Source organism: Neodiprion virginianus, chromosome 4 (assembly GCF_021901495.1).
Source record: "Neodiprion virginianus isolate iyNeoVirg1 chromosome 4, iyNeoVirg1.1, whole genome shotgun sequence".
In the NCBI taxonomy this organism is placed as follows: Eukaryota; Metazoa; Arthropoda; class Insecta; order Hymenoptera; family Diprionidae; genus Neodiprion; species Neodiprion virginianus.
Window position 1 is genome coordinate 15,942,240 of NC_060880.1, and position 15,875 is coordinate 15,958,114.

General features: G+C 34.1%; 4 protein-coding genes across 6 annotated transcripts in view; all 4 read right to left on the reverse strand.

The window, feature by feature from the left end:
* Window positions 1-66: 66 nt before the first annotated feature.
* Window positions 67-2,758, reverse strand: LOC124303172 (mitochondrial amidoxime-reducing component 1-like). Its single transcript, XM_046760063.1, has 5 exons — window positions 1,930-2,758; window positions 1,573-1,827; window positions 1,375-1,504; window positions 703-908; window positions 67-616 (listed from the first exon to the last, which is right to left on the reverse strand). Exons 1-5 carry the CDS (start codon window positions 2,388-2,390, stop codon window positions 361-363), a joined length of 1,308 nt encoding a protein of 435 aa, XP_046616019.1. The 5' UTR covers window positions 2,391-2,758; the 3' UTR covers window positions 67-360.
* Window positions 2,264-4,682, reverse strand: LOC124303173 (mitochondrial amidoxime-reducing component 1-like). 2 transcript variants are annotated; one of them, XM_046760065.1, is made up of 7 exons: window positions 4,470-4,682; window positions 4,193-4,363; window positions 3,740-4,106; window positions 3,455-3,660; window positions 3,300-3,374; window positions 3,087-3,235; window positions 2,264-2,393 (listed from the first exon to the last, which is right to left on the reverse strand). In XM_046760065.1, exons 1-6 carry the CDS (start codon window positions 4,550-4,552, stop codon window positions 3,112-3,114), a joined length of 1,026 nt encoding a protein of 341 aa, XP_046616021.1. In that variant the 5' UTR covers window positions 4,553-4,682; the 3' UTR covers window positions 2,264-2,393; window positions 3,087-3,111. The 2 variants fall into 2 exon arrangements, with proteins under 2 accessions (XP_046616021.1, XP_046616020.1); XM_046760064.1 differs by lacking the exon at window positions 2,264-2,393 and having other exon boundaries at window positions 2,891-3,235.
* Window positions 4,683-4,834: 152 nt separating this feature from the next.
* On the reverse strand, window positions 4,835-7,178 carry LOC124303175 (glycerol-3-phosphate phosphatase-like). Its single transcript, XM_046760066.1, has 8 exons — window positions 7,053-7,178; window positions 6,510-6,715; window positions 6,299-6,393; window positions 6,061-6,221; window positions 5,866-6,003; window positions 5,564-5,771; window positions 5,335-5,479; window positions 4,835-5,252 (listed from the first exon to the last, which is right to left on the reverse strand). The coding sequence occupies exons 2-8, from the start codon at window positions 6,545-6,547 to the stop codon at window positions 5,054-5,056; spliced, it is 984 nt and encodes a 327-aa protein (XP_046616022.1). The 5' UTR covers window positions 6,548-6,715; window positions 7,053-7,178; the 3' UTR covers window positions 4,835-5,053.
* Window positions 7,179-13,802: 6,624 nt separating this feature from the next.
* The window catches only part of LOC124302342 (protein kinase C-binding protein NELL1-like), an 83,136-nt gene continuing 81,063 nt past the window's right edge, over window positions 13,803-15,875 (reverse strand). For both annotated transcript variants that reach the window (XM_046758451.1, XM_046758452.1), the window contains exon 15: window positions 13,803-15,272. In XM_046758451.1, coding sequence (XP_046614407.1) covers window positions 14,735-15,272 — 538 coding nt within the window. In that variant the 3' untranslated portion in view covers window positions 13,803-14,734. The remainder of the gene's footprint in view (window positions 15,273-15,875) is intronic.

Here is a 15,875-nt window from a genome sequence, read left to right on the forward strand (position 1 = left end):
TATCTACTGCCAGATTAAGTTACCACGGTAAATAATATGGGTGAAGTTTATGAATAGAAATAATCGTATGTATATTATATACTCTTATCTCACTTATAAGTCTACAGCTATTGACTTGCCTTTATTTGTGTTGTAACATATTATTCTCTTTTCTTAATGCTTAAGTTAAATATAAATAGTTTCATTTTGGTCCTAAGAATGTTTATATTTCTATTACCAATAATTTATAACATCGCAGGTCAGGCTCATGAGTCGAGAGTCTAGTGAACCATTGTACTGTTGGAACTGCTGACGCAGTATTGTAACTCGTGAAAATAAGTTAAAATAAGGTACAATATTTATAACAAATAATATCAAAATTTACGACAGTCCATTGTTGCCGAAATTATGATTATTCATTATAGCTTCTTGATCAAGAAAGCGTTGCGATTCATATCCTTGATCCTCAGATCTAACAGATCTATTCGTTTTCACATATTTCTCAGATGAAGGTTGATTGATGTAAACATCGTCTCCAACTTGAACGTTCCCAGTTTGGTAAATACCGCAGTAAATCCCCATCGTCGGTGCTTTGCCTTCCACCTGAACCCTTTGCGGATTTCTTTGGCCTCTGAAACTGCGATAATTAACACGTTGAGTATGTGCTTTAAATCTCAACGCTGATTTCAAGTATCGTGGAATGATATTCTAAATATAATTCACCTCGAGTATGGCTTGACATTTCTTATCACAACACCCTCCCCGATTTTAATCCAGTCCCAGTTGTCCTCCGCGAAAGGTTCGGGTCCTGCTATAACGATGTTTGGTCTAAACTGTAAAGCGAGACCTGGACGGTCCATCTTTTGGTTAAGCTCGTGGACCGAGGATTCGGACATCACCATGTAGCTGCCCAAGTCTGATGAAAGGCCCTAAACAGAAAAGATCAAGTATTATTTCGAATATGTATTTACAAAAAGAGTGCAATGCTATGTCAAACACAATTAAAACCTTGAAAGCATCCAATGCTACTATGAAAAATAAAATTACGAAATGGCTGCAAACTCGCATACCATTGCAATTTCACCGTCTTTAGTAACATAGTGTATGATTCTGTCACTATCTTCTCTCAGCTGCTATATCTGCGAGAATCTTTTTTTTTTTTGTTACTTAATTCTTAAGTGAAAGTCTTAAGTTTATTTTTTACTTTGTATATTTTGTAAGCAATACTTCATAACTTTTGTATATATTTCTTATACTCTTTCTATACCATTTCTCTCATTGCCATCCAGGCACAGATACTGTATATATCTCTGTGGGATGCATAAATTCGATGTATATTTTGGTTAATAAATATCAAATATCAAATATTTATGCAAAATTTTCTGGCAATCTTACAGTGCTTGTGTTCTTCAAAGTGGCGTAAACGTCGTCGAAATTTTCCCATGGCTCCTGTTCTGCACTGTCGATATTCCTTCTTCCGGTAGCACAGCCTAATCGAAGACCGTTATTGGTCCCAGTTAAAAACCTGTTGCAACAATACTGACTTCATATTTCTTAGTTCGGAGAAAATTGTTTTTTCTAAATAAAACGTACTTAGATATCCATTTAGCTACTTCGGAACCGCAGTCAAGGCACTCGAGGGTTCCGCCCCACCACAACAAGCAAGGAGCTGGAGTCGAGACGCTTTTGACAGTGCTTTCTGGGACCTTGAACGTCACGGAAGGCATCCCAACTGCCTCTAGTTTTACATTGTCTGTGTCTACAGCACTTAGGGTCACTAAGATCAATGTGGGATAATTTCTGCTTGTTCTGAACTCGCCAGTTTCTTCATTATAGACGAGGAACATTCTGGAAAAAAGTTTGAGTGAAAGCAGAAAACAAGATCAGGATTGTCGATTCGTCGAATTAAAAAATGAAACTCGACTTTCTAGGTGATCTGTAAGCATATACCTGTCTCTCAGCGAGAAATATCTGTTATCGATGTTCACACTGATACCATAATCAGTGAAAACGGATTCTTTTAAGTATTTTCCACGACCCGACTTCAATGGATAAATAAACAGTTCGTTCACGTGTCCTATTTTTCTCCATTCTTTGGGTAATATCTGTTGCAGCGTATCGTTTTTGATGGTCTTTGCCGGTACACTTTCCACTCGATCATCGCTTGTGGTTTCAATCGGTTCGCAAATCAGTTCTCCATTAACAGAACTCTTCACCTCTGGTTTAGTTTGTTTAGTTTTTCGCCGCTTTACCCAATATACGATTGCCAAAACTGCCGTTGCCCCGCACACTATTACAATGGACGTTTTACCCAGTTGGATATTCATTTTTTGTACACTGCGTGTTAGTTGGCTTTCAAAAATTCTATCCTCAGTATCAAATTGCGTATCTGTCACTTTTGATCTGTTCATCCGCCGTTTTAAGAGAGAAACATTACATCATGCAGATATCAGTTATACGCACTCTAAAGAGTAAACATGCACGTTACTTAGAGCGCTACTCGCACAGTTTACATAAGCAAAGACATAACATATTCAATTCAGTTCAATCACCGATCACCGATCACTCATCAATTAACTCTAATATATCCAACAACCATTTAGACCGAATGTATCGTGCACAGTTATCAGGATTTACGTATTAACCCGAGTAATTAGCAGAGATTGCATTTATGAATCTTTAAATGTGAGTCTTTATTTCCAGCAGCAGAAGTGTAGGTGTGATATATATTTTCTTATCTGCCGCTCTGCAGAGCAGATAACAACTGATGTTAACATCACCTGCAGCTACCAGAGACACTGATTTGACACAAGTAACAAGGAGCCCACAACGACCACGAGGAAACAATGGACGTTACGTCGAAAGATAATTATGATAATTTAATGAGATAGTAATATATCAGTGACGTAACTATTACAAGGTACATACGCAGGAACAACATTCTATCTTAGACTCGAGCTTATCGAATGTACAAATAGTATCTTTTTTTTTCTTAATATATAATGTATATGTTCTATGTCTGTGATAAAGATTATACCGTAAGCTGCATCTAGCAGTTTATGCAATTTTTGCGTGACATGTAGATAATAATTTTATAAATGACGTACAAAAACACCATACAGTCGGTGTTGATTATCCGATATAAACCTTATCTCCCAGTTTAATCTGGCCTGGCTTACGAATTCCTGCATAGACACCCATTGCCGGTGCGTTGCCCTCAAGTTCACGTTTCCTTTCCTCCCTTATCAGCCTGTACCTGCATCAAAACGTCATTGTTATCGGTATTGGGCTTAGAATATTCTTCTAAAGGCTATACATACTCCTGTAATTTTTTCAAAACTCTACGCTCAGGCACTGGTACTGCAGTTTTGGGATCAAAGTTGATCAGTGTGCATCTGCAATTTAATAAATTGTCTTGTTTATTGAAATTTTCACTGATTTAAAATTACTACAACAATTTTCCTTGATCATTTACCTCGTACACGGTTTCACATTCCTGAATATTGCATCTTTGCCGATCTTGATCCAGTCCCAGTCATCTTCAACATACGCTTCGGGCCCCTCGACAACTATATTGGGTCGAAAATTGAGTGGTGATACATCTGCAGGCAATCTTTTGTTCAAGTCTTCCAACGAGGCCTGATTGAATATCAAGTAGCTACATATGTCTGAAAAAATTCCCTACAAAAAAGCCAAATTTGTTTGATTTTAAGTGCGGATAATACTATGTTTCTTCAATTGCTTGTCAACAATCGATTACCAAATCTTCGTTTTGCATCTTCTTGTAAACTTTTGCCAACGATTTCATAGGCTCTGAATTTATGCTACGTTTCGAACGCACTCCCAGACCCAGTCTAAGGGTGAAATCTCCTTCGGCGCAGTACTGCGATATCCATTTTGCAGCTTCATCCCCGCAGTCGACGCACTGCTGACGTTCGCCTTGGTGGAGAGTGCACGCAACCAGTTGTGGATTTTCGATTAGAGTTTTTGTTATTAACGGACTCATATTTGGTGCCTCAAGCTTAATTTCTTTCTCGTTTACAGTAGTAACAGTGATCAGAAGCAGCCTTGGATAATTCTTGGCGTTGCGTTGTTCCTTATTGTCTCCTCTGTATACCAGAAGACCCCTTGAAACAAAAAAAAAATTAATATAGAATTAGCAAAGTTTTTGCACGTAGACACGCATGGATTAGTCGAGTTTATAGCCGATTACCTGTCCTTGAGGGAGAATTTATTTTCTTCATGATAAATCAGGCCAGTTTCTGTGCACTCGGCTTCTTCGACCTCCATAGCTCGCCCAGATTTTAACGGATAAATCCAGAGATCACCAACCGTTCCAACTTCCATCCATTTATCAGGTATTCTATTCTTTCGTTTCGCATATCTAAAAGTTTTATCATCATTTCAATTCATCCACATACACATCGAACTGTTTAGATTGAAATAGTTTGTTTTCTTTCTCGGTGCGAATGAATTATTTGTGAACTCACTGGTACCATGTCGTTGCTGCGATTAAAGCAGCTGTGGCACCCGCACCCAGGACCACTATAGTTTCTTTAGAAACTCCAGTCATTGCATAAACAATTGAAAAATCTCCAGGTTTATTATTCAACTACGAACTCCAGACACTTCAAAACTTGACAGAGTGAAGAGTTGGATGTTTTGGTCACACAAACTTACCACATTCTCTTCAGAATGTTGAGTTTTGATTACTTGCCAGCAGGGAGCTCAGCTAGATGTAAGTGTATAAATATGAGCGTAATGGTGACCTGAGATAGGAATATCTTACATGGTATTAATGTGTGCGTGCATATTTTCGGACCACAGAACCGAACGTATTCAATTGGACAAGAGCAACTGATTTAACTCAACAATGGGTGCAAGGCGTAAAATTATTTTTTATAAAAACAGCAAATGAGATTTCGATGCAAAAATTACACGTATTTCATTTTACCCCTCATGTAAATAATTGTAAAGATTGTTTTATAAAAATTTCACTGAGGTGATACAGTAATACAGAAATATTCCATTAAGGGTAATCTTAAATTACGATTTAACCCGCCATAGATCCGTTTTATTGGGGTTTCCGGCCAGCACGAGCATCTTCCGGAGGTAAGTTTTTTAGTAAGGGCAGCAGGCCACCGATCGACGGTATATAGAGTTCCGGACGCAGGTGTTCCTCTTTCAACACTTCTTCCAAGCTGGTCACACCAGAGCTGACAAAAAGTTTTTTGAAACCACATAACTTGGCAAATCCCATGTCCTGTTGAATTCTGTAATGAAAGGGAGCAACAATAAAATGATTGCTTACTTATAAATGTTGAGCTACTTTCTTCTTTTCTCTGTTTCCCTTACGTGTCGCCAACGAATATGCAGCGTTCGGGGTCAGCAATCGAACAATTCTTGTAAACGTACTGCTTCAGTAGTTTACTGGGTTTCCCGGTCAACGTGGGCTCTCTTCCGCTGAACTCTGAGACTATGTCCGTGAAGACTTTTGTACCTATACGATAATCGATCCAGAATTGCTTTTGAATTTTGTCTCCTGCATCGATCAAGCGAATCGACGACTAATAAGTTTTCTTACCGAGCAATGGGTGCTCAGCTCCTACAGCAACTTTGTTGTCCAGTGCCGCAGCAATGTAGAGGCAGTCGTCTCGTCGCAGCGATACTATCGACCTCATAATTTTCATCCAGCTGTAGTTGGGCTCGAAGTCATGAATGATAGCTTTAATCGACGGAACATCTTGTAGAGCTTTTACTACTTCTGCCAAATCCTCCTTGACAGAGTCAGGCTGCAATTCGAAGCATTTATGCAATGAAAAACTGATCAGTGAGAATAAGAAAGTGTATTCTAAAGGTTTTTCGAACGAATTTGTATCGACTTACCTCTGGTGGTGCAACCTTTATTCCATTTTCCCTCAAGACATTTTTGAATGGATCAGTGCCGACAACGTATGCTTCTCCTTTGAAATCAATAGATTTCAAGTACCAGACAACAACGAGTGAGGGAATGATTATTTGTTCCTGAAAGCGAAACGTAGAGTTAGAAAGAAAATTACTACCTAACAATAGCGCAAATACCTTTCTTGCTGGAAATCCCTGCGTGTGCAGCTTCTTCAAAAAGTCTTTCATGGACAAAGTGCTGTTGTTCGATACGAAGTAAACATTTTTTCCCTTGTCTTGCAGTTCCTTCAGGGTGGCTAACGCACCTGGAATAGGAGTGTGACAATTCCACAAGACACCTGCAAATATGAATGATAAAAATTTTTTGCTGCATTGATAATTGCTAAATAATGAGAGTAACAAGCTGTAAAATCACCATCGCAGTCTGATAAAATTGTGTCGAAGGAATCAAGGAAGTTGTACAGTTCCTGCGTGCTAAATTGTCGTAGGTCCTGCGGTTTCTTTGCGCTCCTGAAAACATTAATCGTGTTTAATTAGACAAAGTGAACACTGAACGTAAGTTTATTAAGACTTTTTCAATTGTTGATGAAAGTATGACAACAATCCGAGTAATCTATTTTTATTACCCACTGTTTTGGAGGGAGAGATCGGCCAAGTCTGACATGGTGTATAAGTGGAGAGTAGATTGCTTCAACTGATCTGAGACCTGACGTGCCCCAGAGTTATATAGCGGAGTGCAGGGTCACGGTGGTGGGACCAGCTTTTCCATAAAGGTGTGCTGTGACTAAACGCCTTTTTTTCTTATCTAGACTTGTTCATGGATCATCAGTGCCTGTAATAAATACATCAGAATTTTCGAGGGAGTGAAACGATTGAAATAGCACTGCTCACCTAAAATATTTGTCTAAAAGTTTTATGTATTAGCATTTTCTTCTGGCGCAGAGCTATCAATTGTTAGATTTATCACGTTAAATAGTGACGACGATTAGTCGATGAGCGTGGTCAAAGGCACAAACAGTTTTAATCGCGATTTTTATTACAACTATCCAGAAAGCTTGGACATCGGGTGATTTTAAATCCAGACATTACTTGTGGGCAAAGAAAATCAGGACGTAGATCTTCTCTAATCTCTTACATCAATTGTCGTATTGAGACTTGCTTACATGTACCTGCCTACCAACAATCACTGCTCCGCAAAAGAATAATTTACCAAGTATTCATTCTATAATATTTCCGACGTTTACGTATATTTTTCGAGTCATTAGAAGTCGGTGGACTGAGCATACCGAATACCTAAGATCAGAGGAAGCTATTTCAACGAAACGATGAAAATGATGCAAGCATTTTTTTATCTCGACTACGGGAGAGCTATCAAGTCGTAAAAGATTTGAATGTGCTCGTTTGCTGTATCTCCGGTTGTATAACAGTATTAAATATAAAAAAATTTGAATCAAAACTTGTCTACCACGTTTTCAGCTTTTGAAAGCATGTGTGATTCTCTTTCATATATGTGTCAAATCCAGGCAAATACGCCGATGCTACCAAACTTATCTATCTTTATTATTTACTATACTTATGGAGCGATGTTTAAAACTTTTACTGTATACACTGTCTATAAAGTCTGATAAGACATTAAAGGACAATATAGAATAGAAATCAGAAATGCGATAAAGTATGTTAGTTGTGTCTTTTTATCTTACCTTTTTTATTCTAATTTCATTCGTAACCTAATAATAACTTATCATTGATACTTTCACTAGCTCGTACGTGTATCATTTTGTAGATAAATATTAACAACGGTTTTTTCTCTCTTAAGAATTGATTCGTCACCTGTAGAAGTTCAGTAGAATAAAAAACAAACCAAAAATTGTCTCTAAGCAATTTCAAACTGAAACTGCTACAGAATAGTAGCAGGTGGATATTTTGTGGATGATCTGCTTGGATGATATGTGGATTTATCGGTATGTATATATAGCATAGAATCACCGCTGACACCTTTGGGTTAATAGAATTTCAATTTATTAAGTCCCCTAGCCATCAATGTCTTGATTCTCATTTACAAAGTTATCATCATATAATAATTATAATATATTAATTAATAATATTATATCATATAATCATCGTCATTATATCATAATCATCATTATGATCATCATTGTCGTCATCATATCATCCCATAATATCCCAAGTATTTATCGTAGTAATAATGACAAATTAATGATATATATATATATATATGTCGGATTTTTTTGTTGTTTTTCTTTTCAAAAATTCTTCTTCATTCGTTTATTTTAAATTAAATATCTAATGCATTTGTATCGTTCCTGACTAGAAATCAATATATACTTATACAATTATCTCCGATTAATTGTAAATAAATAATGTATAATGCATATACGTAAAACAGTTGGACATGTCGTGAATGCGTTTTATAATTAATAAAGAAGAGAAGAACAAAATTTTAAATGGAAATAATGATAATTAAAACTTGGAAAATACTGCGCCTGTACGATTTTCCTGTTATTCCATTTTGTTTTCTTTCAATCCTCTTTACTTGTTTTCAAATTCCATCCGATATTAATCTATAACTGTTAGCTCCGTCAGTGACAGAGATGTGTTTCCATATTATCATAAATATAATTTTATCGTAGCGATGTATACATTCTGTACAATACAAGTATGTAAAATTGATAACGGTACAAAATTGAACTGACAAAAGGCTCTTCTCCTGACATGGCCAAATTCAAATTGGAGTTATTGCAAAGTGATGGGAAACTTGCTTATATGGTAGCAGAAAATCACGTTACAATAACAACGAACCACAATTCTTCTTTCAATCCTAGTTTCAATTTTCATTGTCTTATTATTGTCACGCCGCTAAAACCGTTAAACACAATCGACTCTCCAGATTGAAGCAAGAAAATGTAGATGTCGCAATGTTTCTCATACTAACTTAGTTTTGAATCTGGAGAAAAAAAAAAGTTAATGTAAAAAATTGCGTTGACTCGAATTTTGACTGTATGAAACTGACTTGTTTCTCTTCTCCCAGATACAACAGAGAACATAGATTATACATCATCACAATGATATTCTATTACCAAGGCTTGAACAACAAAACGGCATTGTGTCAAAATGTAAATATATTTATGTATGGATATGGGCAAGATATTAGCATCAGCGAGGAACGGCCTGCATTCATTCGTCCCACATTCACTTGGTAATGTAATAACATCCTAAAGTCACACTGACAAAGAAGTGGGAACATAAGGTAAAGAATTATAATAAGTACAGTAGGATATGTGTGTGTGTGTGTGTGTGTGTGTGTGTGCGCGTGTGTATTGTATATTGTATATATATAGCATAATGCAATTTTTTATCTAACTTTGCAAGATGAAAAAAAGTACAACCGTTATAAAAAGAAGGAAAATAATTGAAACGTAATGTAAAAGTTGATCAAGGAAATGTTACAACTTGCAAACAGCTCTCAAGGAACCACGGTCCACGAATTAACATATAGTATTCTTTCACTTATATTCGTAATTCGACCATTATATATGTATACATATGTATATGCCATATTTACTCAATGGGTACGTGTTTATTGTTCAACAATTGAATAATGTTTATAACTGGCTATTATTATTTCTTCGAACGTTACTTTTGAATTGATTCAGATTTTTATTTTCCTGTTCTGTATAGATTAGGGCGATTTCCTGGGTAAATATCTTTGATACTTTTTTTTTTTTTACATTAGTTACATAAAATTCACCGATATTCCTAAATATATCAACAGATCAATAAAAGCACATAAAACTGTTCACTTCGTATTATTAACTACAAGAATTTATTTTTTCAACTTTTCTTGCCGAGCATGTTTGTAATTAAATAACTGGATTAATTCTTGTTAAATGTAATTGGTGCAATGATAAGAAGTTGATAATTTGTTTTGAATACGAAAGATGTGATTGATAATAGGGTTTACACGATTTCCAATGAAAGTGGCAGAAAAGTAATGGAGAAATATCAGAATTTACTGTTGTGCCAAGTTTTTTTTTTTTTGTTTTTTCTCTCTTGTTTTCACATATAATGTACTCAATCAAATTATATTTATACCCACTAAATTTCAATTACACGTTTTTTTTACAATTTCAAAAATCTTTACGCTAGATATAAATAAAGCTTATCCTTGCAACATTATCTGAATCAATCATAATGTACTATTTAGTATATCGACAATACATTTACCATGTAATTTATGTATTTATATAATATATAAATATATATAATGTATATATATATATATATATATATAGTTTTACTTTACCCATTTTTTTTCGGTAACACAGCGTTCTTTCGCTTCTCTCTCTCTCTCTTTTTTTTACTTTCAAACAAGCTTAAACTGTGATTACGTGTGCCCGAAAAACAAAGCATCTATAGTAGTAGATAGAACATTATTAGAGAGTTATGCAACATGAGTTATTAGTTATTACATATTTTCTTCGACAGTCATATTGGACATGAAACGCATCGTCTCGGCTGTGTATTTTTTTTTCTGAGCAGCTGATCTGTACATCAATGTATTACTGAATTGTTAAAACAACCTTAGATCATGACGGGAGATTTTAAATGACTGTATGTCGTGAGACCTGCGTTTCTCATCCTCACGATATATGCGTATAGTAATAGATGCGGATTAGTTGTTTAGTTATCACTATTATATAACTGTTATTATTATTATTAGCGTTTACTATTCATTATTCATTTATGTATTTATTTGTTTGTTTATTCAATTATCCATTTATTTATTTGTTTATTTCTCATATTTACGGTAGGAAGGCATGGTTATTTTAAACGCTATAGTAGCAGTATAGGTACATTTAAAACATTTTTAGTTTCTCAACAATTATAGGTACTGTACTTATTTATCGGTGATTCGCGACCGTGGCCCTGCCCTCTGTTACCCATGTTTATTCCAACCAGGCAACATTTCCATACGTGTTTTATACACACATAAATATATATATATATATATATATATATATATATATATATATATATACACATACATATCTATATATATACATATATAGACAATATCGTTACTCAATGATTCTTTGTGCCAAGTATATTATCATTTTTCCTATTATTATTATTATTATTATTATTATTGTTGTTGTTGTTGTTGTTGTTGTTGTTATTAATATTTCGATATTTCATTATATTTATTATTATTATTACTATTATTATTATTATTATTATTACTACTACTACTACTACTACTATTACTACTACTACTACTACTACTACTACTACTACTACTACTACTACTACGATTTTTTTTTTTTTTTGGTGTGTTTTTTTTCATGTTTTTTTCCTTCCATTTCATATAATATTTTATTATCTATTTTTTTTTCTCTCCTTTATATTATATCAATTACTCTGCATAATATAGATCATCGAATTACGTTTCTTTCCTCAAAAATTGGAAGAAAAAAGAAATGCAATGATTTGCATTATCGAAATTTTCAACACTTTGTCTGATAATACAGCAAACTTTCGACGATGCAAGTCTCTTGCTTGTCTTTTTTTTTATCGCCTATCTTGAGACGCATTGATAACTAGCGATTCATTTTTTGCATTTTTTTTTCTTCGTTTAAATTAGTATTATTGTTATTATTATTATTACGCTTATGATATTGATAGTATAATAATATGTATAGTAGCAATATATTATTATTCGTTATTATTTCTATGATGTATAATAATTGTTTTGTTCCTAACCCTTCTTTCAATGGTTTCAACAGTGTATGCAGAGTGTTGGATGAAAGTAATTATGTAGTAAAAAGATACCCTTCGAGATTCTAATATAACGATACAACACTGTTGTCAAATGCATAATTGGATCACTAGTAATTCAAATATTGAAAGAGAAACGAAAAAAATTCGGTATTATTCTGAGTAAACATATTTACCAGCTATCGCTAATTTGGGATAAAATTATAGTTTTGAACCGAGACAATTAGAGAAGAATGTCACATAGTTTTTTACATTTCTCTTATACCTGGGAATAGTTGTCATCGTGACACGATATCTTTCATACTACAAAATCTTTAATCACGTTTTTTTTTTCTTCAATCAGTTGAAATTTGGGTCCTTTTTGTTCTCGTTCATCTTGTCATTTGGTACACAGTTATAATCTCACCATCTCTTCAATTCTGCATCAGCGGGATCAAGTTCAATTTCTACTAAATTATTATTATTACTATAATTATTAGTTAATTCATAATCATCACTATTATTTGTTTTATTAATTCTTTAATTTTATGTTATAATAAGTATAATCGTTATTATGTGTTTATATATAATCACTATATATATATATATATATATATATGTATATATAAATATATACTCATATGTACATACGAGTATATATTTATGTATGTGTATATATAACTATATACATATAGCATCAGCAGCTTAGCACACACTCAACACTCATTCGAGTTATTTAGGGTATAAGCGCTCTGCTTTTTTCTTTCTTCATTTCCTTTCTTTCTATTTTTTTGGTTTTGTTTTAATAATTTTCTTTTTTACGAGCTACGCTTGCCAAGCGGCTCGTGAGGAACTACATTTTTCGCATATACACAATACGTATATTTATAGTATATCAATGCAGGAAATAACGGATAAAGTGACGGATTCGTTGGGCTAATTTTGTAGGTTGAAATAAAGCTTGTTTTATTATGTACTTATGGAAAAAAAAATGTACCCAATCAAAAAGAACGAAGTCGCTTTTGAAACCTGTCGAATTTTGTTGCTGATATTACATTGCGTTTGACTGATACTTGTATTACATATTTCTTAGCCGGTAGAAAAGCATCACGTTATTTGTTAAATCCTATAACAACTTCGTGTCATTATTGTATTATAATCATTATTTTACTTATTGTTTATTTAATCATTTAATATGTATTTCTCAATAACCTATTATACTTTGTTCTATATATAATCATTTTCAATATAATTCCGGTATTCTTGTGAGTTTATTTTATTTCTTTTATGTACTTCTGTCCAAGACATATCATCATCCCATTCAAAGTGATTTATCTATTTATTATTCAATTGATTTATAGTACATGTTTCATATTTTTCTTTTAAAATAACAGTTTCAAAATAATATTGTCCTAGAAATTTAAATCATCGAATTGATTTAAATCAATCGTTAAGCCATTGCCGCAGAATTATGCACGCATATATATATATATACGAAAGAGATTTGGTTGCCTATCTGTCGTGCATTTTTTTTTACCTCTGAAACCGGCCTTTAGATCTAAGTACCAAGTTGTAATCCAAACAGAATTAATTTATTTGTCGCTTGAATTGTTACCCGTATCGTTCGCCGCCACCCAGATTCTAATTTATTTGGTTCGTTATCGTTAAGTAAACATTTGCATTTTTAACGGTGATAAGAGATCTCTACAGTGAAAAACTTTTATTCCATTTATTCTCTCGACGATTTTGTGTCCCGGTTTCTCCCATTTCTTTCGATACTAGTTGTTGAGCTGCTCCTGGAAAAGCAATAACAGCTTCAATTTCGTCAAATTTTATACATTCAACGGCACAATTTTGTCTCCGTTTGTTACGTTTTCCTAATTTAAGGGAAAGCGAAAGAAAATGATGCGATATTTTCATCGTAAGAACATACAAAATGAACGGGACAAGGACAAAAAAAAAAAAATAAAATAAAACGAGAAACGAAAAACAAAAAGAGAGAAAAAATTCTAAATAAATGTTAACAATTATTTATAAAATATAAGCAATTATTACGATAAATTATTGCACATTGAAAAAATGATTAAACCTGGTGAAATTCTCTGTTGCGCTATAACGATGCAGATAAGCCATTAGCCCGGAGATTTCTTTTACTTTGATTAACTTTATTATGATTTTATGTTCATTTTACTTTTCATTTAAATTACCTAGGTATATTTACTTGTATACATATAACGCCTAATTAGTAAAGGAGGAATGTACTTGGTGGTTGCGTAGTTGAGCAAGGATAAGAATTGAGCAAGCTTAACGTATTTATTTGTAATTTACAAAGCTCGTTTATAATACTAATAATTATTACTTCCCAATTGGCTGTTACCTGTTATAATTACAACAGTGATTTGAAAATATTGTTTACTTAAAATTTTCATCCAAAACCTGTGCCTATTTGTTGTGTTTCATTTGTCAGTTATGTTTTATTCCCGATTCGAACAACGAGGAATGAATGGCAATAGATACCGAAAGGATGTTGTGGCAAGCTTGATTATACGCCCAACAATAAACTCAATTTCTCCAGTTATTACTACCTAACTGTGTCAGTAATACATTAATTGTTATTCAATATTATATAACATTTATATTTTAAGCTATAACGCTGAAGTTAAAATTTTATCTTCCTTTCGTCAGGTATGTGAAGAAAATATATACTTATAAAAAAATGTACAAGCGGAGGATACATTTTTTCACATTTATACGTGTACAGGTATATAACGCTTTCGATTTACTCAATTCTTAAATCCGCTCAACAATCACGCGCACTCACGCGCCACGTACACACAGACGCACAGGACACGCAGAGCGTAATGCAGTAGCGCATATATATATGTATGTATAGTGGCTAGAGATTTGAGTAGGAGAGATTTCATTTAATTTGATTTAATTGCTAGAGAGGCCTGCGACGTATTCAATTTTATTTATCTTTAGTACGATACGCATAGACGACACATTTGTACCGCGTATATTAATACCGACGTTCAGAACCTCCCAGCCGTGGAATGCTGCCTGACGATAATTAAGCTTATAGAGGTTCAAGTCGCTCCGCCTCTCTTGGCTGTCGACCTCCGACGCATCGTTGACTTTGGGGATGAGTAAGCCGTTGCAGGCACTGAGAAGCTCTGTACCAAATGCTTGACAGTGCTCTGCCGACCTTTGTTCTTACGATTATTATTGTTGCTGTTGTTGTTGTTGTGGTTATTATTGTTATTATTATTGTTATTGTTGTTATTGTTGTTATTGTTGTTGTTGTTGTTATTATTATTATTATTATTATTATTATACGCACTACTAACACCGCCACTATTACCCCGATAATCAACGGACTTTTTACCATCGATTTCACTACTTTTTGTAATAAGCAAAGAGTCCTGAGCTCTGGCAGATGGTGATAATAAATTTTTGCCACCCCCCAGATGGACCGCTGGTAGCGCTGCTTCCGATGTACCAAACGACGCAGTCCTCGACACGCCCAGTATGCTAGAGCTGCGAAACTCTCCCGCCCGCTGGCCGATATCATCACCAGCACAGTGGTAATCGTAGCTGCAGCATAACTGCCCATCCTGCGAAAGTAAATATTCCAGTTTAATCATTGCCGGTAATACCTCTGCGTTTACTTCGTCATCAATTGCTCGTACGGAAAACCTTGTCTTCGTTGTGATTTTCTGATTCAAGTCGCCAAGAATCTTTATCATAATCAAGCGACACAAAGGCACAAAAGTTATGAATGTACATCATATTTAAGTTGCTCAATTTACGCCACAAGAACAGTTGAAATTTAACCGACTTTGCTTTTATTAAACATGGTTAAAATTTTCAACATTTCTTAAGATGTGAAGCATCGTTTGTTTCTTTCACCAGAACGTTTATTCTTTTCTCTTCTTTCTCCTTAACAACACGAAGACAAAACTTTCCGCTGTCTAAAAAATCTCACTTGACGAAGCATATAGTAAATAATTCATTGTTTCGTTTGTAGAGTTCATTCGATCACAGTTAGTAATTATATAAATATCTAACGAGACTGTAATTTTATTTGCAATACATTAATGTCTCACATATAAGTGAAAACCTTGCTCTTCTGTGAAATCAGTATTTTAGAATAGATGGTATGATAAGCTTGTGGTTTTTCTCACGATTTGATTTGTCGTCGAATAGATCATAGTTTT